A 21,038-nucleotide genomic window follows, 5' to 3' on the forward strand; every position below is an offset into this window, starting at 1 on the left:
AGCGTGCATCCTCTGTCCTATTTCCATTGGTTGGCCTGATTTATGGATATTTTGGTCTAACGGGCCATACAAAGCTTTGGAACAAAATCACGGCGAGCTTTAGTTTGCAGTTAGGTAACAGCAGTTGGCTAAGGCATGGACCAGTTCCAGCTGCCTGGAGGTGTGGCTACTGATTTACTTGATGGACCCTGGCCTCGCTTCTTCAGTCTGTCCCATGAGAAGAATCATTCTTGCCATAGTCTACTTCCTAAGGCTAACGGAAGAACAGCTCCAAATAAAATAAGGCGAGGCAAGGATAAACGAAAATATGACGCTGGTACATACAGCTTGTGCTTCGGACTCGGTTCCGTCCGGGGGTGGGATAGGGTGGGAGGTTTTAGGGACCCTCAATGTCAGGGCCTGACCTCACCCCTCCGAGACCTAATCTGACTTGCCCCTGGAGTCCCACCATCCACCCAAACCAGTGGGTCGGGGACTGAGATGTCCATCAGACTCCGAAACAGACATTAACGTTTAAACCGCTGTACAAATCTCGGACTTCGAGACTAGCCGAAGGAGGAAGGTGTTGCCTTCCTCCGCTTCACAACCTTGCTGTAGTCTCCATAGTAACAGCGAGGGCGGCCGGGAGAGCCGCCTAACAACCCGCCCCCACGCTAGACTGACCAATGGTTCTGTGGGTTACCTAAGAGATGGTGTGATTGACAACGCGGTGGGACGGGAGGCGGAGCCAGGACTGCCTCGATCCAATCGAACTTGAGGCCGGTCTCGGGGACCAATAGCACCCACCAATCGGAGGGCGTAACGGAGTGCGACGTGCCCACCCACCACGCTCAGTGTTGCCTGGAGGCGCTGCTGTCGTAAGCAAATGAGAAGGAAGCTGGGCGTTGAAAGAGCGGCGCTGATTAGCGAATCTGGAATGACCTGGATGAAAGCCCACTTGTGATTCGTCATAAGTAGACCGAAGCCCCTGTGGGCTGGAACCGGCCGGACCGTGAGGTGTGAGTAGGGGACCTTGGAGAGGGAGGGCCAGGTGAGGCGGAGGCGAGGAAAGTTGCGGGGGCCGGGGGCCTGCTGCAGCGAAGGGAGGATGGCGGAGGCTGGGGCTGAGGAGGCTAGAAGATGCGACGGGCCGATGGCTCTGCGCGGACTCTCAGACCACCCTTACCGCCGCCCTGCTCCCAAGGCCCGGCGGCTAATAAACACTTAATTGGGGCTGAGAAAGAAGGGATGTTTTCTTTGTCGTGCTCCTAAGAAAGTGAAATGTCAGTGTCTGGTTCAAATACCTTATGACCGAGACCGTAGTCTCTCTAGCTACTGCGAGGTAGCCCGGCGAACATTCTGATGAGACCTGGGGGTGACGTTTTCCTGCCGCCAGTTGGAACAAGCCGCAGGGCTGGGGAGAGACGCTAGAGCCCCAGTTCTGGGGTGCTGACCCCAGCGCTGGAGTGTTGCTGCCCGGGGAGCGCCTGGCGAGCTAGCCTCCAGACCGCCCGCACACCGCCCAGGAAAGAGGGTGGAAGGACGTGCCTGGATCCACTGATCCCCCTTTTCTCGCAGTGCGTTAAGACCTGATGCCACATGGATGGCATTTAGGTAGCTCCACGATTGATTTCTCCCAGGCTTGCATTTTACATAATTACAAAGGTAGAAGCATTATCCTAGTACATTAAAATTCAAACCGTAGTGAAATGTTTACTGTAGAAAAATGTATGTGTGATTCCCCCTCCCCCCACTGCTTTGTATTTGAAGGTTTGGAACGGTTATAAAGGAAAGTGGAAAGGAATCCTGAAGAAGGGCCATTCATTCCTGTAATCTCTGTTTTCTGCCGCCTTCAAGGCCTTGAGTCTGAAAATGTAGGAATGGGTTAGATATCTAGCTCCCACCACCAGCCTCACTAGGACCAACTTACCCTCCACGGAATCCACATTTGTACCCAATTGTAAGTCATCTCCTAATGGCCATTAATATTCTCACACATGATGGACAGCCATGGCGAGCAGTGTGTTTTTAATCCACTGGGCTGTATAGGCAGGGGTCAGGCACCTTCATGTACACCTCTCTCTCAGTTTTCTCTGAGACCTGTGAGAAAGGATTTGTGTAAATGAACAGTGCAGTATACAGACCTCTAAAAGTTTGGGACGATCTCTTTGCAAAGAAAGACCTCACAGTAGGAGCACAGAGAAGGGAAACTGGCCCTGGGGTTGCTCTGGTCGTCAGCTACTAAACAGGGTGTTCAAATGGAGACATTATTTTATTCGGTGGACTAGAGTCCACCTGCTTTAAATGCCACAGACTTAAGTGGACTTACTCTGGAAACCAAGTTGGCTAAACCATCTGTTCTCAAAGAAGGTTTGAAAAAGTCCCAGACATGAATCCAAAACACCATTGTTTTAATTTTTTAATCATATTTACTCAATAATTTAGCTATTCCACTATGGGAAATAATCATTAGTATTATTCCCACACAGAATTAACAAGATAAAATGACCAGATGTTCACATCTTTCCCACAGCAGCACTCTATACTATATCCAGGCTTCCCTTTCCATGCTTAGCCAGAAAATATACACTGTTTGGTTATAAAGTGATGAACCGCATTCTTAGAAGAGCTTGGGGATAGTTGTTTCATTACTTTAAAGCCATGCCACATACGGATTCCCAGTGTCTCATGAACCTTTAATATTCCGCGGGGGATTGAAGGGCCTTGTTTCTAATGGTACCAACTTCGACCACTACTTGCCTTGTGTTCTAGGCGTTAGAGTTGGTCCAAGTTTTACAAGTTATTTCTATAATTTATCCCAAACATCAGCAATTAAACTCAACTAGTTATCTAGTTATCTAGTTATCTTGTTACAATAGTGCCATCAGCACAGTCACAAGCAGGAAACCTGAGTCATCTCTAATACCTTTCCCCTTGACTCCTTTCCATTTCCACCACTAAGACAGAAGGCCAGACCCTCATCATCCCTTATCCAGAGAGTCCCCATTGGTCCCCAATCTGCTCTCTGATCTCGATTCATATGCACTGAGCCTCCAGCTACCTCTTTAAAAATTAAGAATTCTCTGAAGAATTTCATAAATTGAGACTATTACATTGGCTAGTATAGCAGATACCTATGCCCTACTAACTAGCTTAACAAACATGAACATTTTGGCACATCTGCTTAAGTTTTTTCTTTTAAATAAACAAAACATCACTGATTTAATTAAGATCCTTCTGTTCTCTTTTCTGGCCCCATTTGCTTTCCTTCGGAAATTGTTGTGCATCATTCATGCCCATGTATTTTTTTTTTTAAAGATTTTATTTATTTGACAGACAGAGATCACAAGTAGGCAGAGAGGCAGGCAGAGAGAGAGGAGGAAGTAGGCTCCCTGCTGAACAGAGAGCCCGATACGGGGCTCGATCCCAGGACCCTGGGATCATGACCTGAGCCGAAGGCAGAGGCTTTAACCCACTGAGCCACCCAGGCGCCCCATGTCCATGTATTTATATTTGTACAATATATATGCATTTTGTAAACAATATGTCACTTTTTAAATATTTATTTATTTATTTGAGAGAGAGAGCTTGTGTGAGAGAGCGCAGGGCGGGGAGGGAGGCAGAGGGAGGGAGAGAGAGAAACTTAGGCAGACTCCACACTGAGCAGAGAATGCTGAGCAAGAGCCCTACGCAGAACTCGATCTCACGACCCTGAGATCACAATGTGAACTGAAACCAAGAATCAGATGCTTATTTGCGCCACTGAGTGGCACAATCGGTTACTTTTATTACTTTCTTAATTTTGAAAATACAAGTGGTATCATACTGTGGGCTTCATTTTGTAATTTGCTTTTATCACCCAACATTGTTTTGGAGATAACATTCATATCCATACAGATAGCCAAGTTCATTTTAAGTATTCATGATGAGTGTATAATATTGTATCCATTCCCTGATTGATGGACATTTAGGTTTTTTCAGATGTTTTGCTCTTTTGAAAAAAAAAAAAAAACTGCAGTGAACATCCTTGTACATGTCTCTTTATGCAAGAGTTTTTCTAGAGCATTGGTTCTCCAAGGGGATGGTACCGCCCTGTCGGTCATTTTGGAATTTGTGAGAGCACATTTGGTTATTATTGTGATTTGGAGACACTCCTGGGGTTTATGGAGCAGGGCTGGGGATGACAGGCTGCCGTGAAGAATTGCCCTGCATCCTGCACCCTTTTTGAGTGTCCCACAGGATACTCAGTTCCAATCTCAGCCTAGAACCTAACTCCATTTTTCATATAAACATTCTTTGTATTCTTTGGCACAGTGTGACATAGTAAAATTTCCAGGAATGCAACTCAAATGTAAATCAAGGGGAAATTATACTTACTTGTGTTTTGGAACTTTCACAAGAGTTGTTCATCACTTGAGAAAATCACAGAGTTGAAGGCAGCCCAGCTCGTGGTATTTGAGTTGCCATACAGCACACCTGCACGGGCCCGCATTTGTAGCTTTGCGCTCATGAGGATTCTAAGTTTAGGTGCAAGAATCTGACTGCTGTACTTCATTATATATTCTGGTGTAGTCAGCCTGAACATTTGTATATTTAAACATATGCTGTTTTATTATGAATTACTTTCCATGTAAAATTGGCTTGTATATGACATAAAATAGAGGTCGAGTCTGACTGCTTTCTGATTGGATAATCATTTGTCCCAACACCATCCATGAAATCCTTTACCTGCTGAATCAGAACCAACTCTGTCCCGTACCAAGTTTTCATAAATGCATGGATCTGTTCCTGGGCTCTCTATTTTATTCCACTGATCCATGTGTCTTTATGCCATATCACACTGTTTTAATTACCTTGGTTTTATAATGTGTCTTGCGGCAGTTGGTAACAAGAAAGGCAAGTCTCCATCCTAGTTCTCAAAATTGTTTTCGCTATTCTTGGGCTTTTGCTCTTGCATATGAATTTGGGATACGTTTTCAAGTTCCATGAGCTCCACAAAAAATTATTTTGAGATTTTGGTTAGAATTGCATTGAATTGATGTTGAGATCTTTTGTTATTGAGTTGTCCCATCCAGGCTTGTTGGTTATTTCTCTACTCTGGTCTGTTTTGTTATTCTATTCAGGCCTTTAAAGAAGAATAGCTTTGGGGGTGCCTCGGAGGCTCAGTCAGTTGAGTGTCCGACTCCTGGTTTTGGCTCAGGTCATGATCTCAGGGTCATGAGACCAAGCCCTGCCTTGACCTCTTCACTCAGCACAAGGTCTGTTGTTCCTCTCCCCACTCCCCCTTGTGAGTTCTCTCTCTCTCTCATAGACAGATAGATAAATAGATAAATAAATAAATAAAATATTTTTAAAATACCTTTGAATAAAGTTTAACGATTTTTGCTGTAAAAAATCTTACACACCATTCTTTGGATTTATCCCTACTTATACACAGAAGTATACACATCTTTCTACTATGAAAGTTTCAAATACATTCAAAAGTATAAAGAATAGTATAGCAAGCACTCATGTACTCATGATCCAGCTTCAACAGTTCTCGCATGCCCAGTCCTATTTCATGTTAGCGCCCTTTGCCTTTCCCTGGATAACCCTGAAGTTCCCAGACATATGTCATCTGTGGTATGTCTATGTATGTCTCTATGTATATTGTAAACTTTTAGCAGTGTAACCACAGTATCATCACATTTTTTAAAAGATTTTATTCATTTGGGGGAGAGAGAGAGAAAGTGCATGTACATGAGCATAAGTGAGGGGAGGAACAGAGGGAGAATGACAGGCAAGACTCTGAGCTGAGCTTAGAGGGGAACCTGGGGCTCGATCTCATAATCCTGAGATCATGACCAGAGCCGAAACCAAGAGTCAGCCACTTAACCCACTGAGCCACCCAGACACCCCAATATCATCACATATAAAACAAAATAATTCCCTAATACCATCCAATATGCAAATACTGTTCCGAGTTCCCCAGATGCCTCATGAAAGGTTTTTGACATTTGGTTTCTTTGAATTAGGGTTCCAATTACCCCATATCTTTGTCAACACTTGGTGGTGTTACCTTCTCCAGAGCAAAATAATAACCAAGAATTTAACTTTGAACTGCCCTTTCTCATCTTCCACGTAACTGTTGACAAATGCTTTCGCTCTTCCTTATTTTGTTTTAATTGCTGAAGTGTAATTGACATACAGTTTCAGGTGTACAACATACGAATCTCTCTGACTTACTTATTTTATAACTGGAAGTTTATACCTTTGTGGCCATTCTGGTGGGTATCTACAGGTACTGCAGGTGGTTTTTCCTGATGACTAATGAAGTTGAGCACCTTTCACATCTTTATTGGCCATTCATATATCCATTTTAAGTTTCTGAAAGAGGTATAGAGGTTTATTAAAATCCCCACTAAATTTGTGGGTTTGTCCATTTATTGCAGTGATTCCTTTTGGCTTTATATATTTTGAAACTTTGTCTTAAGTTTATATTTGTCCTGAGTTGTATTTTTTGTTGTTGTTGTTAAATTTTCCTTTTGGGGACTGTCACTCTTAATACCTTTCAAAGCTTTCCATTCTATTTTGTTTGATCCTAATATTGCTTCACCAGATTTTATTTTGTTTGGTTTGGGTTTTTTTTAATTGTGGTAAAAACCACATACCTAAAATTCACCATCTTAACCACGTTAAATGTTTGGTTAAGTAGTCTTAAGTCTAACTTACTTGGTTAAGTAAGTCTTAATATTAAGACTTAATATTAAGTCTTAATATTTGCATTGTTGTGCAAGGGATCTCTGGAACTTTTTCATTTTACAAAACTGAAATTCTGTATCAGACAACATCCTGCCATCTTCCCCTTCCCCTTGTTTTTATTTGTATTTGCTCTTTCAGTTTATCAGTGGCCTTTTTTCAGTATCTCTCTCATTTTTTCCATGCAAAGAGCTGGTTTAAACAACATCCAGTATGAAAATCTCCTTTAATAGTCGAGAATAATCGTGTGTGTTTACTGTGATGACTGTTATATTTGGGTTTATTTTACAATCTTGTGTTGTATTTTCTATATTCCTTGCTTTTTCTTTGTTTCTCTCCCCTCTTGCCTTCTGCCCTCTTCCTTTATTTTTTTCACTCTATTAGTGTGGAAGTTATTTACCCTATTTCTTTTATTTGGTGTTTACCTATTTTTTTTTTAACACGCAGATTTAGTTTAACAAAGCCTACAGGTAATCATTAACTGTCATATCTTCCAGAGCAAAATAATGACCAATAATTTCACTTGGAACTGTCCTTTCTCATCTTCCACGTAACTGTTGACAAATACTTCAGCTCTTCCTTGTTTTTATTTTCTTTATTATTAAAGTATAATTGGCCTACAGTGTCATATTAGTTTCAGGTGTACAACACATTGAATCTCTGTGACTTATTTTGTAACTGGAAGTTTGTACCTTTTAATCCTCTTTAGCTACCTCATCTTTATCCATTCTTCCATCCATGGACACTTAGGTGTCCATATCTTGGCTAGTGTAAATAATGCTGCAATAAACATAGGCTGCTCAGATTAGTGTTCCCATTTTCTTTGGGTAAATTCCCAGTAGTGGAATCACTGAATCATATCGTATTTCTATTTTTTAATTTTTTGAGGAACCTCCATACTGTTTTCCAAGTGGTTGTACCAATTTACGTTCCACCAATAGTGTATGAAGGCTCCTTTTCTCCACATCCTCACCAACACTTGTTCTTTCTCATCTCTTTCTTGTCTAGCCATTCTGACTAGTGTAATATCTTATTGTGATTTTGATTTGCATTTCCCTGATGATGAGTGACGTTGAGCATCTTTTCACGAGTCTGTTGGTCATCTGGATACCTTTGGGAAAATGTTTCTTCAGAACCTCTACCCATTTTTTCATCAGATTGGTTTTTGGTGTTGAGTTGTAGAAGCGCTTTATGTATTTTGGGTATTAACCCCTTATGGAAAATACCATTTGCAAATACCTTTTTCCATTCACTAGGTTGCCTTCTTGTTTCGTTGATAGTTTCCTGGGTTGTGCAAAAGCTTTTTTATTTTGGTGGAGTCCTAATAGTTTATTTTTGCTTTTGGTTCCCTCGCCTGAGGAGACATATCCATAATTGTGTTGCTATTGTTCTTCCTTGTTTTTAACTCCTCAATTAGCCCTTCTTATCATTACAGAAGTCTTTACTATCAGTATTACCCAGTATTTTTCTTACCATCCCTCCTTACATCTCATGCCTTCTTTCTTGGTTCATTTTCATTCTTGCTAAAGTATAGCTATGACAGCCATTTCACTCCTTTTATGTCTAAAAACTAATTTATTTTATACCCACTCTAGTGGGAGCCTTGCCCGCTGACTTGTGTGGCATCCCTACCAAGAGGTTTCAGTTGTCTCTGCCGGGATCCCACGAGTTTCTCACTCTGAGACTGGTTTTATGTAAATCTTCCTTCTCAAGATTCCCATACTGCTTTGGTAGTATGATTTGAACCCCGCACTGGCATGTGGTATTGGCTTGGGATTCAGATTTCTCTTGGGTTAGTCTGTTTTTCACTCACAGCCTGAGGTACTTGGCCAATTTTCTTCCAAAACAGTCAGTAGCAAATGTTCTAGTCCCTGTTTCAAAGACAAGTGAGCCCTTTCTGGGCTTATCTTTATGCCTTATTCTCCATTCGGTTCTCTGTGTCGTGGGTCTGAGACCTCATCTGTCCAGGAGGGACCACTCCAGGGGGCTGCAGCTAGTTTCAGTAACCCTGTAGACCTTTGGGCTCAGCTCCTGCTCACCACTCAGATTTTGATATGTGCTTTCATTTATGATACTTAAGGATTTTCCTTTATTGCTTCCGAGCTCTGCTGTGTATTGAATTCTTTTTGAGCAATTTTACGAAGCATTTCTATGTGTCCACTGTTGTGTGAGGTACTTCCCGTGTTAGGGTTGTCCAGTGTATTGGCCAGAAATTACTATCCTCTTGCTAAAGCTAAATATGATAGTATCAGCCTTTCACTCGATTTCTGTGGATTTGTTAGCATCGCTTCATTTATTCGTCCAACGAATATTTCTTGCTCACATTATACCTGTGGTAAGAACAGGGGATACTGTGGGGAGAAAGATATAAAATCTCTGCCCTCTTGGAGTTTGCTATCCTGGTTGGAGACATAGAAAGTAAACCAGTAAATAGTAAGTTAAAAAGTGAACTACAGTTTGTGAAATGCACCCTGAAGGAAATAAGGAGTGATGGAGGGTAATTGTTCGGGGTGTTCCTTTAGCCAGAGCCATCAGGGAAGACCTTTCTGAGGAAGTCACATTTAAAGCTGAGATCAGACAGATGAGGAGAAGCCAGCCCCGCAAATAGTGGAAGGTTCGTGGGGCTTGTGGATTAATTCCAGACAGTGGAAACAGCAAGTACAGGGACCCAGTGGTGGGGAAACTCTTGGCACGTTAGAGTTATTGGGGTAATACCGTGCGCTCTAAAGGGGGCACCCCAGATAGGTCAGAGAGGCAAGTGAGAGCCCAGCCCACCTGCTGCCACTCCTCTCTCGGCCTACCCCTCCCCGTACCTGTCATCTTGCCACACGGATTCTTTCCCAAATGGGCCTATGGGAAGTCACCTCCTCATCGAGGCCCTTCTCCTTTTGCGCTGCCTCAGCTCACACTTTGTCCCACTTTGTATGTTGTCTCCTTATCAGAGTGCGGCGAGGATAGCTGTTTACATGACAGTGTTCCCCAGTGGGCCTGCAGCTTCTGTCAGAAGATATGTCTTATTTGCCCTTGTGATCCCCAGACCGTGGCACAAATAGATGTTGATTAAATAAATGTTTGTTTGTTTGGCAGTTTATGCCTAGGGCTTCTTTCCAAACTTTCCAATGCCTGTATGACGGAACTTCTCATAGATAATAATTTTTGTGGTATTTAAGCCATCACAGTAAAGAAAACCATGAACTGAGGAGGAATTTATTTGTCTCTGATACTGAAGTGGAAAATCAGGGGGCATGCTCAAGACTCGGTGGAGTGGGTGGCCCACTGAGTGATGACCCCCCAAAAGATCGTGCCCACATCCTAATCCCTGGAACCTGGGAGCATGACCTGATGGAGAAGGAGGGTCTTTGCAGACATAATTGAGGATCTTGAGAGGAGATCAAACCAGCTTCTTTGGGTGGACCCTAAGTCCACTACAAGTGTCCTCATAAAAGACAGAGGAGGAGGTGACAGAGACACAAAGGAGAGGGCCATGGAAAGATGGAAACAGAGATTGGAACTATGCAGCTGCAAGCCAAGCAATGCCCGGCCCTCCAGATGCTGGACGATCGCGGAAGCATTCTCTTGTAGAGCCTCTAGAGGCAGCCCAACCTGGCAGGCCCCTAGATTTCAGATTTCTGGCCTCCAGTACCGTGAGAGGATACCGTTCTATTGTAAGCCACTGGTTTGTTAATACATAGCCCTTCGCATGACGCCTCACTTACGTGTTCTGTGACATGGCTGTAGTAAGACCTACTTCAGACACCTGCTGCTGTGATTAAATGAAATGTGTTTGTAAGGTACTTAGCAACCGTGAACGCTCGAATAGAGTGAGGCTCCTTTCTTCTTCATCGTCCTTGTCTTTTTCAAGGGCTTAGGAGTTTACTTCCTTTTGTGAAGAAAAACTCAACAACACAGGGGGACATTTCTGTCTTGTGATTGTCTGGGTCTTTCTTTTCTTTTTTTCCCCTCCCTCCCTCCCTCCCTCCCTCCCTTCCTTCCTTCCTTCCTAAGATTTTATTCATTTATCTGTCAGAGAGATATCAAGGGAGCACAAGCAGGGGGAGCAGCAGGCAGAGGGAGAAGCAGGCTTCTCGCTGAGCAAGGAGCCCAATGCAGAACTTGATCCCAGGACTCTGGGATCACGACCTGAGCTGAAGGCAGACGCTTAACCGACTGAGCCACCCAGGCATCCCAGAGTTTCAGTTTTCTAATTCCTCTGAAGGGACTGGACTTCCCTCAGAGATCTGTACCAATGAATCCTCCCATCACATCAGTCATCAGAAGTTCGCCAGACTGAGTTCAGACTTTCTGTATTTGCATTTGTCTGAAGACCCTCACACACACCGGGAGCGGGAGGAAGATAGGCAGAACTGGCTCAGGGGGTGTGTGGGGTGCATGGTGCCCGGGGGATGGGGGCGCCGGGGCTGAACGGGGTGCAGTGCTCACACTTCTTCTCCCCTGCAGATGGCTGGCACCGTGCTGGGGGTGGGGGCCGGCGTGTTCCTCTTGGCCCTGCTCTGGGTGCTGGTGCTGCTGCTGTGTGTGCTGTTATCCAGAGCCTCCGGGATAGCCAGGTAAGGCCTTCTCTCCAGCTGGGAGTCCAAGGTAGAAGCAATTAGAAGTGAAATCGCTGATGCTCATGAAACTGTTAGAATCCAGAAGATCATATTTGTAATTACTGGCAGTTTGAATGAGTTGCATTTTAACCTGTTATTATAAGCACTGACTGCGTTATTTATGCTCTGACGCAGAGGTGAGAGGAGAAAGGAAGTGGTGTTTTCTAGCTGTCACTGTGGAGGCGATGGGGGGGACAGAAGAGACAAAAAGGAAATCCGCATTCGCTGCCTGTTGAACTTCTTGGGAGGGTGTATGTATGTGTGTTTATGAATTGTTCCGACTTAGGGCACTTGCTTGGTCCAGTTTCTGAGGCTCTGACTTGGGCGTGGGGACACTGCAGATGCGCTGATGGCTTAGGCTGGCTCTCTTTAGGACACTGGCCTCAGCACACTGACCCCGAACACACCACAGAGCTGTGCTCTGGCCAGACCGTGTTGGGATGAAGCGAGAAGCAGTGTGATTTACCGAAGTCTTCCAGCTAAAGACAGAGAAGTTGAGAAGAGGGAAGGGCTGCTTTGATTGTTCGTGATTACGAGCACACGGAGGCAAAATAAAAAGAACCTATTCCCATTCTTAGGAATTTGGAATTACCAGGCATCAACAGGAATACGTCCAGTTGGGGGCCTGTCTAGGAAGAAGGGCTGTGGGCTGAAGGGGAGAGATTTCTAAATTCTCTGGACAGCGTGGGCAGCAGGGCTCTGGGCCTTGTTAAGAGACTGAAACTTAGAATATTGGCTCCAGGGAAAAGCTGCTCCAGACCTAACTGATGAGAGAGGAATCTGTAAACCATGCTCGTAATATTGTCTTTGGACCCCAGGTTCTCTGTCGTTTTTGTGTTCCTCGGTGCTCTGATCGTCACGTCGGTTCTGCTGCTCTTCCCCCGAGCCAGTGAAGTCCCAGCTCCCGAGGTCGAAATGAAGGTACAACTACTGGCTTTATTTTTGCCTCCTGAGTCATAACTCTTGTCTCCCTTGATCTACACCTCCATCGTGCCCTGAGTTGCTCCCCCTACGACAGGCCGGCTGAAATGTGTTAAAGTGTAAAGTTAACATGAGAGTGGGGAAAGCTCGGAGGGAGTTTTACATTCCCCTGTCCTTTCAGCCAGGACAAAAATCTCACTGTGATTCATGCGTGCCAAACCACAGGGCAGTTATTTGCCTGATTCGATGCCCACTGGGCATCAGGCTTGCATGAGCGGTGTGTCTGAGAGCCATCTGACACCGTGGGGCCGGAGAAGAGAAAATGAGTTCAGAATAGGAACAGGGCCTGGCCCTGAAGTGCACATGTCCCCATCCTGGTAGTCTGGGCGCAGAAACCCAGATCCTGGCTGAAGTGTATGCGGTGCCTTGGGCGTGCTGAGTGGCATGCTCGCCCATCTCCATGTGTTCGATTCCTCCTCTTGTGCTCTGAAGGGACAACTCTCCATAGAGAAGGTAGGTGGGGAGAGAGCGTTTCTGTGGAAAGCAGAGGTTGTAGAGACAGCTGAATGCGGTACTGACCGCCGTCGGGGGGATCAGCTGGCCTGCGTTCCTGGAACCCCATCAACCTGCGCCCGCCTCTCTAGAGGGACCGTTACCACCTCCCTCAGAGTCCTTCTGGAGACCTCACCCGTCTGCTTCACTCCTCCCTGGGGCACTTCTTATCTCCCATTACTCCTTCTAGCAGTTTCTTTCCTCTCAACTTCCCATTTGCATTTTTTTAAAGTGGTAATGATGACATTAACTCACTTTTGTGGGGGCGAGAAGGAGATGGGGAAGGGGAAGAGGGAGAGGTAGAGAGAAAGAATCTTAAGCAGACTTCCCACTGAGCTCAGAGCCTGCTACAGAGCTCAGTCCCACAACTCTGAGATCATGACCCGAGCCGAAATCAAGAGTTGGACGCTCAACTGACCGAGCCACCCAGGTGCGCCATCTAACGTTTTCAAGGGATTTCTGTGTGTGAGGTTGTTTGCTAAGCACCTTGTTTGCATTATCTCACTTAAACCTAAGATAACCCTAAATTGTATGAAGTAGGTGCTATTATTATCCCCAATTTATAGGTAAGGACACCGAGGCTATAAGAGGTTAAGTAACTTGCCCAGGGTCATATACGTATGGGAAGAGTCAGAGCAAGGATTCAAGCTGAGGTCTGTCTGAAAAACCTTCACTGTTGGAGACTCATTGGAATTTTGGGGGCCAACACAGAGAGTTCATGGGTGAGCATCGACAGTAGATCACAGTACACAGAATTATACAACTTCCTGACTAAAACTGGCACACATTTCTAACTCTATCTACAACTAATCGTGGCAAAAGGGGGGAGGGAGGGGCACCTGGGTGGTTCAGTGGGTTAAAGCCTCTGCCTTCGGCTCAGGTCATGATTTCAGGGTCCTGGGATCTAGCCCCGCATTGGGCTCTCTGCTCAGCAGGGAGCCTGCTTCCTCCTCTCTCTCTCTGCCTGCCTCTCTGCCTACTTGTGATCTCTGTCAAGTAAATAAATTTAAAAAAAAGGGGGGGGGAGGGATTTCATTCTGAAAAGTCCATGGGACATAATACCACACACGTAAGGAATCGTTTCCATATGTGTCAGGGATTTTGGTCAGCATTTGAATACCATTCTGTTGGTGCAAATACCAAGTGTGGCGGCCAGGAATAGACTCCTGCCTCCGTTTCCCAGTCGGAGAGGAGGCGGGTGAGGAAGGGTCATATCTCTGGATGGCTGTGGATGTGAATATTGGAAGAAGGGCACAGAGAACACACTGTTTTGAATTCAGTCCCTCTATCCTCTGTCCTGTGAGTTGCAGACCTAGGAGAGAAGGAGGTTTGAGCAAAATATGGCCGTCAGCGAGGCCAACAGAATTTGTGTTTTCATTTTCAGGGTTTGAGCACTGGCCCCTGCAGCAGCCTGGCTCGATACTGTATCAATAATACATGACCTGGGCCTTCTGCACCCAAGGCCTGCTAATTGGCTAATTAAAAAGTGAAACGTGTCAAACGAGCAAACATGTAGCCCGCGAGAGGCTTGTTCGGTACTGGAGCCAAGGTCAAAGTTATGTTAAAGCTGTTTTATCAAACTGACCTTTGTTGTAAGTTGGCTGTTGGGGTAATCTCTGGAGCAGCCCTTTTCTTCTTGGTGTCTCGGGATCTCAGTGATCAGAGCAGTGCGAGGACTTGGCAGGTCCTCTGTGTCACACCATTGTATTAGCTTCCTGTTGCCGCTGTAACAAATCACCACGACTTCGTGGCTTACAACACAGACAGATTATCTTACAGTTCTGTGAGTTAGGAGTCCAAATGCAGTCGTCCTGGGCTAGAGTCAGGGGTTGGCAGGGCTGTCTTCCTTCCTGGAGGTTCTGGGGAAGAATTTGTGTCTTTGTCCGCCCAGTCTCTAGAGGCCGCCCTCGGCTAGTGGCCCCTATGCTCCATCCTCAGAGCCAGCAAGGTAACATCTCGCCGACTACTTGCATCTTTCCCTCTCCTTCTTTGACCTTCACTTCTGCCTCCCTCTTCCAGGTTTAAGGACACTTATGATTACACAGGGCCCACCTGGATTGGAGAATCCAGCTATTCTCCCTATTTTAAAGGTCACCTAATTAGCAACCTCATTCCACTGACAACCCTATTTCTCCTTTGCCACATAACCTAACATATTCACCATTTCTGGAAATTAGGATGTGGACATTTGGGGGCCATTATTCTGTCTACCACAATTGCCTCTCAGATATTTTCAGTTCTTTTCCCTTTGGGAAGCTGTGAAGTCACCCCATCACTTGGTTCGTGTTCCTGCTCCATTAGGTCCATTAGATTAATTTGCTTTTTCCTGCCCTGATTTAAGCACCACCATTTGGATCTGGGGAGAGCAGAGCTCTGGCAGCGGACAGTAGACAAGTGGGCAGAGCCAATTCTAAGTGTAGGTTTTGTCAGCAAAAACCAGCAGCTTTGGGGCTTCAAGTATGATTGGTTGCCAGACAGCCAGCTGGATGGTTTGGGGCTCGTTCTCTATCCTATCAACATTTTAATATCTCAGGCAAATGGCCATTTAGCCTAAGCCTTGGAGTGCTGGATTATGAATGTTAGGGTCCAGGACTCTTGTGATGACAGTTCTAATGAATCACCTTTCCATTTTAAAAAGGAAGCCTCCGGGATCGGCAGTGGGTCGATGATTTGGGGGCTTGATCTTGGATATATGGGGATTATTATACCACCATCTTTTTATACGTGTTTAAAATTCTCCATAACAAAAAAATTTAACAACAAAAATGAGCTTTTCTAAGACCAAACAAGCAAGCTTCTCATGAACTCTTTCAGATAACTGATTTTAGAACATAAAAGAGCTCATCCACAGTGTTCGTGAACCTCCTCTTAAATTGAGCCATATTTTCCCCTATACTTCATTAATCTTGTCTTTTTCTTGTGTTTCTGGCACAGAGTTAAGGTTCTTTCCTAACCATTTACAGAGGAGACTCAGAGCAGAATGTTACTGGAAGTCACAAATGCAAACAGACTCTGGGCTTTCAGATGAGCACAAGCAGGGTGCTGGAGTGACTGTCATTTCATTTTTGATGTTTCTCTCCACAGATTGTGGATTCCTTTTTCATTGGCCGCTATGTCCTGCTGGCTTTCCTCACTGCTGTCTTCCTTGGAGGCCTCTTTTTGGTTCTCATTCATCATGTCCTAGAGCCAATCTACGCCAAACCACTGCGGTCCTACTGAGCACTGTTCAGGAAAACCAGGACCCTGTTCTGTCCTTCACGTTTGATGTCACCGGTGAGCGGAAAGGTACTGTTCAGAGCCTTGTTTGGACAGCCGTCATGCCTTAAGGTCAGAGAAATATCCATGCACAACTAGGACAAATCCCTTGAATCCTGGCTTCCAGAAGTGGGGTTGCAAAATTGGCCCTGCGGAGACGATTCCCATCATCTTCAGAGGGATGTTGCGATCTTCTTCACACTCGTTCCTCGGGTTTTCTATCTGTTTTGAAAGGGAAGAAGTAACAGGGATCTGCTTCCAGGAGAGTTTCAATCAAGACATCAGTAAGTGGATTTGGGGAAAAGGAGTGCTTTGGCTTCTACTGTCCAAGAGATGGAAGAATCTCATCTTTTTGATAATACCCAAGATTCTTAGTTACAAGGGTGGGATCATTTGGAAAGGAAAGGCACTCGAAGTTCAAAAGCTTATTTTAATGTGATGAGTTGGAAGACTTACCCAGGTGTTGGTTGTTGACCGTGTGCATATGGCGCCACAGAACCTGTACAGGCAACAGTTAGACCTTCCCTCTGCTCTAGTAAAGCAATAAACAACCAAAGGACTGGCTTTCACTTCAGACTCATGGCCACAGCTTTCTCAATATATATTCTATATTTCAAATTTACTTGGGGATTAGAGGAAGGATACGGAAGTGTTGGTTGTTTGTCTTGCTGCTATAGATCTCTGGATTCTTTCTCTTTCTGAATTTGGTAGCCTTCGTGTGCCTTATTTAATTATGATAAGAGTCCATTTTGGGTTATGATCATTTCTTTTTAGCTTTGTAGCCTTTTCTCCAAAGCTGGTGAGAAATGTACATTCCTAGGATTAGATAGAATTTTGTACCTGTGTGAGATCCCCTGCCAACCAAAATTTATTATTAAATGGAGAGCCCCTGGGCTGGTTCCACTTCAGAAGTCTCTTCTTAACTCCCTAGAACTAAATGAAGAAGGATATTCTGGCTTAAAATGAAGAACCAGAAAACAGGATGGAAAGAGAACTTTGAGCATGTGTTATAGGCCAACAGTAGACTAGTTCCCTGGTAATTCAATGTCTTTAAATTTTACAATGTATTTATTGTAATCTGGTTTTAAAGAAAAAAGTAAGGCTTAAAGAGATGAGCTGACTTGCCCAGGTGTCACGCAACAGCCAGCGTGTGCGACCAGGTGTGGCAGCCCCTGAAGTCTGTCTCCGACTAGAAAGAAAACACACTGAGCTTTGTGGAGCTTTGACTGAGAGCTTGAGGAAGTCAGGGTCACGTCTCCTTCCCTTTCTGTCCTGGATCCTGTTGTCAGTGTAGAGATGATACCGCAGTGGGGGCTAAGCTCTAAATTAAAAGAGGAGAGAATGGGTGACTCTGGGGAGTCATGGACTGGTGAGGGCCAGGTGTATTTATTTTTACACTTGAACTGCCTCTATCCTATTTGGTTTGGAAAACCTTTGCAGATAAGGCTTTGTCACAGAGCAATTCAAAGGACTGGTCTCTTCATCTGGCCTAGGGCCCACGGGTGAGAACAGAAAGAAGAAACATACCTCGGAGCAGACTGGAGGGGAGAAAGGAGAATGCAGACACATGGGGAAAGCGGAGCAAGCAGGCGGTCAGGCTAGGTGCTCTTCTCTAGACACTTGCACTGAAGCGTCCGGGTGCACTGAAGCTGTGTGGAGATGTTGAGCCAGCCAAGTGGAGCCTGGACTCCTCTAACAAGCACAGGCAGCCATTTGTCTCCTCCTGAAAGACTTGCTGACAGAGCAAGTCTGGGAAAACTTGTAGGTTCTGACCTTGAATCCATCTTTTTTATTCCCCAACAAACGTGTCCGACTATGAGATCAATGGATAATAGCTATGAAGTTTTGGGTGACTACTTACATGGAGAAAAATGTGTTAAGGTTGGAAACTAAAACACCACAGCTTTCTAAAGCATGCGCGCACGTGTGTGTGTTTTACACAGGTACATAAATGGCAGGTTTGTGTGTTAAGGGCGAAAAATACACTTTCTACAAAGTATTTTAGGTGGCCTGCCTTCTGTAGATTCCCAGTCCATATCAACCAGCTGTGGGGAAATGACTGATAGATTACCCTCTACCTTCATACTCCAAGCAGTCATGGCCAACCCCCAAAACACCCCCACAGGGGTGGGATAAGAAGCAGAAGACTAAAAAATGAATTTACTGAGAGCTCTACTGAGAGGGGCACACCTACGGTGTTTAATATGGCGCCCCTCGGGCTCACCGCCTTCCTGGAGGCAGGGCTTAGAGGTCATCTGAGTGCCCCATTCATCATTTTTGGTCAGTGGCCTTTAAGCACGTGGTACTTTACGTGCCTTACCTAGAGGGGATCCTGTAGCATAGAGACTTGGTGATCCCCACTCTACATAGTGGAGAGGGAGAGTAAATCAAGAGTACGCCATGAAAAACAGGTGGTTTCAGAGCCTGGTAAAACCATGAGCAGGCACTACGCCACAACGGAGACGTTGGCCCGGTCCGCTAGGTGGCGCTGCGTGTTATAGTTTCGAAAGTCCCTCAAGCCAGCAAAACACACACATATTAGGTAGTTTTTCGACAGGTTCCTTAAATTTCTCATATATAAAAATGGAAGTAAAGCTGACGTTCTTTAGTGACATGCTGTATTAGCTATTTAATCTAAAAATTCATCAGAATTATTGTACCATCGTTCAGGTCCTAGGAAATGCATAGCCATTCGTTCGTGCTTTGTACTGTGCGTGCAGCCGTTCCCTTCATCCTAACGCACGGCGATCCATTTCTCCTTCTGTTCTCTAAGACAACTCTTCCATCAACTCTATCTCACTGCCGCTTCGCTTGAAGCATTTTTATTTTACGTTGATTTTTTGCAAAGTGTAGAGAAACCTGCCGCAATTATTTTATGGAAGAGAAAGAGGCAGAGAGCAGAAGAGATTTTCAAAGTTTCCTGAGTTAATAGTGGGGCTCAAACCTGACATCAGGATTCCTGACCTCTCACTCCTCAGATAGTTTAAGGATCATTTTTGACTTGCAAGCAACTCCTTATTTCTATATTGGCTAATATTTTTTGTAGCTATTGGTCCCCGTCCTTTCCCTAACCCATATCTTTAAAAAGGTAAGAATTTTCCATTACAGAATTTTTAATTAGTATCTAGAGTACAAATAATAAATATTTTGTCATAACTTCTTGTCTTAAACCTTTAAGTATTTAAGTATGTAGGAACAAGTTTCCAGATGTGGGATTCATCCTCATAAGAGCACAGGAACTCAGGGTTGGAAGGAGATTTTGTAGCTCATAGGATTTGATCTTTAATATCTATTTCCATCCCAATACTTGGAAATATTCTATTCCTCACAGGCTGAAATCGCAGTTTTTATTATATTTACCAAACATGTTCTAAGCATTTTTCTAAATGCTTTGTAAATATTAAATAATCCTCATAAGCAACCATATGAAGTCGGTGCTCTTAATATCCCCATTTCACGGATCGGGAAGGAGTGATTTGCTTGAGGTCATTCAGCTCAGGGTTAAACAGGAGTTAGGGTTTGAAGTCAGGTGGTTTGGCTCCAGCCTAAGCTTCTACATACTTTTATCATTATGTATATTATTTAGTATTATACTGTGTTGCTCCATTAAAAAAAAAAAAAAGAAAGAAAACAAGGGACCAAGGTCAAGCAATATAAATCCAGTTGATAGAAATAGCAAAAAGCCACAGCTGAGTCAAATGGAAAACCCAGAATTAGGATTGGGCAAGAATCTGAGACAAAGCAGTTAAAAGCCACGTGGGACCTCAGAGACACCGGCACTCATCCACTGTGTGTTTTTGGTGGGTCTTTGCCTGGTGGACTTTGGCTCCTCCCTGGCTGAGAGACAGAGTGGGGCAGCCCAGAGGCTGAGTTTTCCAAGACATACCCAGCCGGCTCTCTCTTAAGCGCTGTCCACCTGGAATGTTTGATACTTGGGTTGGTTTTCAGAGGTGCCAGTGGGGGAACCAAAGCCACAAACCAAGAATGTATTTGTTTCTTGGTCTCTGTTTCTAACAGATCATTATTGGCGGTCGCTGTTTACTCCAGGAAAAAAAGCTTCCAGCCCCCCCCCACCCCCACCCCAGCACACATCTTTTCATCTCAGGTTCCTGAGACCTAAGAAAGGACAATAGGGATCAAAATCAGGGCCCAACACCACGAACAGTATGAGAAAGTTGCTTTTTTCTGGCTTCCATCACCATGTTGGGTATTGTAAAGAATGTGTCAGGCATTGCCCTCAGAGAACTGTGGGAAGTCACAGAGGCAGCATTTCCCCGGACCTCAGTGTTACATAGCCATTCCCTCCACGTTTCCTTTTAATCTTTGGGGATCTCTTTGGTTTTTCTGTCTTCTAAATGATGTTTCCCCAGGTCTACACTGAGGAACAGGTAATAACTTCCTATTGTAGTAACGAAGTACGACTGAATTAGTGGTTTGGAATGATACAGATTTCTTATCTTACAGTTTGGGAGGTCAGAAATCTGCAGTAGGTTTCACGAGGCTCCTATAAAGGTTCTGGAGGCTCTAGGGGAGAATCCCATTTCCTTTCTTTTTCTGGTTTCTAGAGGCTGTCCTTGTGGATTGTTGGCTGAGCTAGTGTACCCTTCCTCTGTCTTTAGCGCCCCATCTTCTAATTTGACCACTGACACTCTTGCCTCCCTCTTTGATTTGTAAGGAGCCTTGCGATTACACTGGGCCCACGCTGACCACCCAATGTGGTGCTTAATCACATCTGCGGTTAACATATTCACGGGTCCTGGGTTTAGGATGTAGACATCTTTGGGGGAGACGGTGTTATTCTGCCCACCACAGGATCTATGGCCTCACCCTCTGAGTCTAAGCCTTGCTTCCTTCCACCCTCCAGTTTCCATCCTCTCCCCACCTCATGGCTTTATCCCCAAGAGCACTCTCCAGTCCCTATGATGTGCTGAGTCTCCTTCACCCCAACTAAAGCCTTGCTGAAAGCCTCAGAGTACCGAGGGT

General features: G+C 44.8%; 1 protein-coding gene across 1 annotated transcript; it reads left to right on the top strand.

Annotated features, from left to right (window-relative positions):
* The first annotated feature begins 907 nt into the window (after nt 1-907).
* Nucleotides 908-20,020, top strand: TMEM218 (transmembrane protein 218). The gene is made up of 4 exons (XM_046014270.1): nt 908-998; nt 11,176-11,285; nt 12,146-12,248; nt 15,885-20,020. The coding sequence occupies exons 2-4, from the start codon at nt 11,176-11,178 to the stop codon at nt 16,017-16,019; spliced, it is 348 nt and encodes a 115-aa protein (XP_045870226.1). The 5' UTR covers nt 908-998; the 3' UTR covers nt 16,020-20,020.
* The last annotated feature ends 1,018 nt before the right edge of the window (nt 20,021-21,038 follow it).

Source organism: Meles meles, chromosome 8 (assembly GCF_922984935.1).
Source record: "Meles meles chromosome 8, mMelMel3.1 paternal haplotype, whole genome shotgun sequence".
Classification (NCBI taxonomy): domain Eukaryota; kingdom Metazoa; phylum Chordata; class Mammalia; order Carnivora; family Mustelidae; genus Meles; species Meles meles.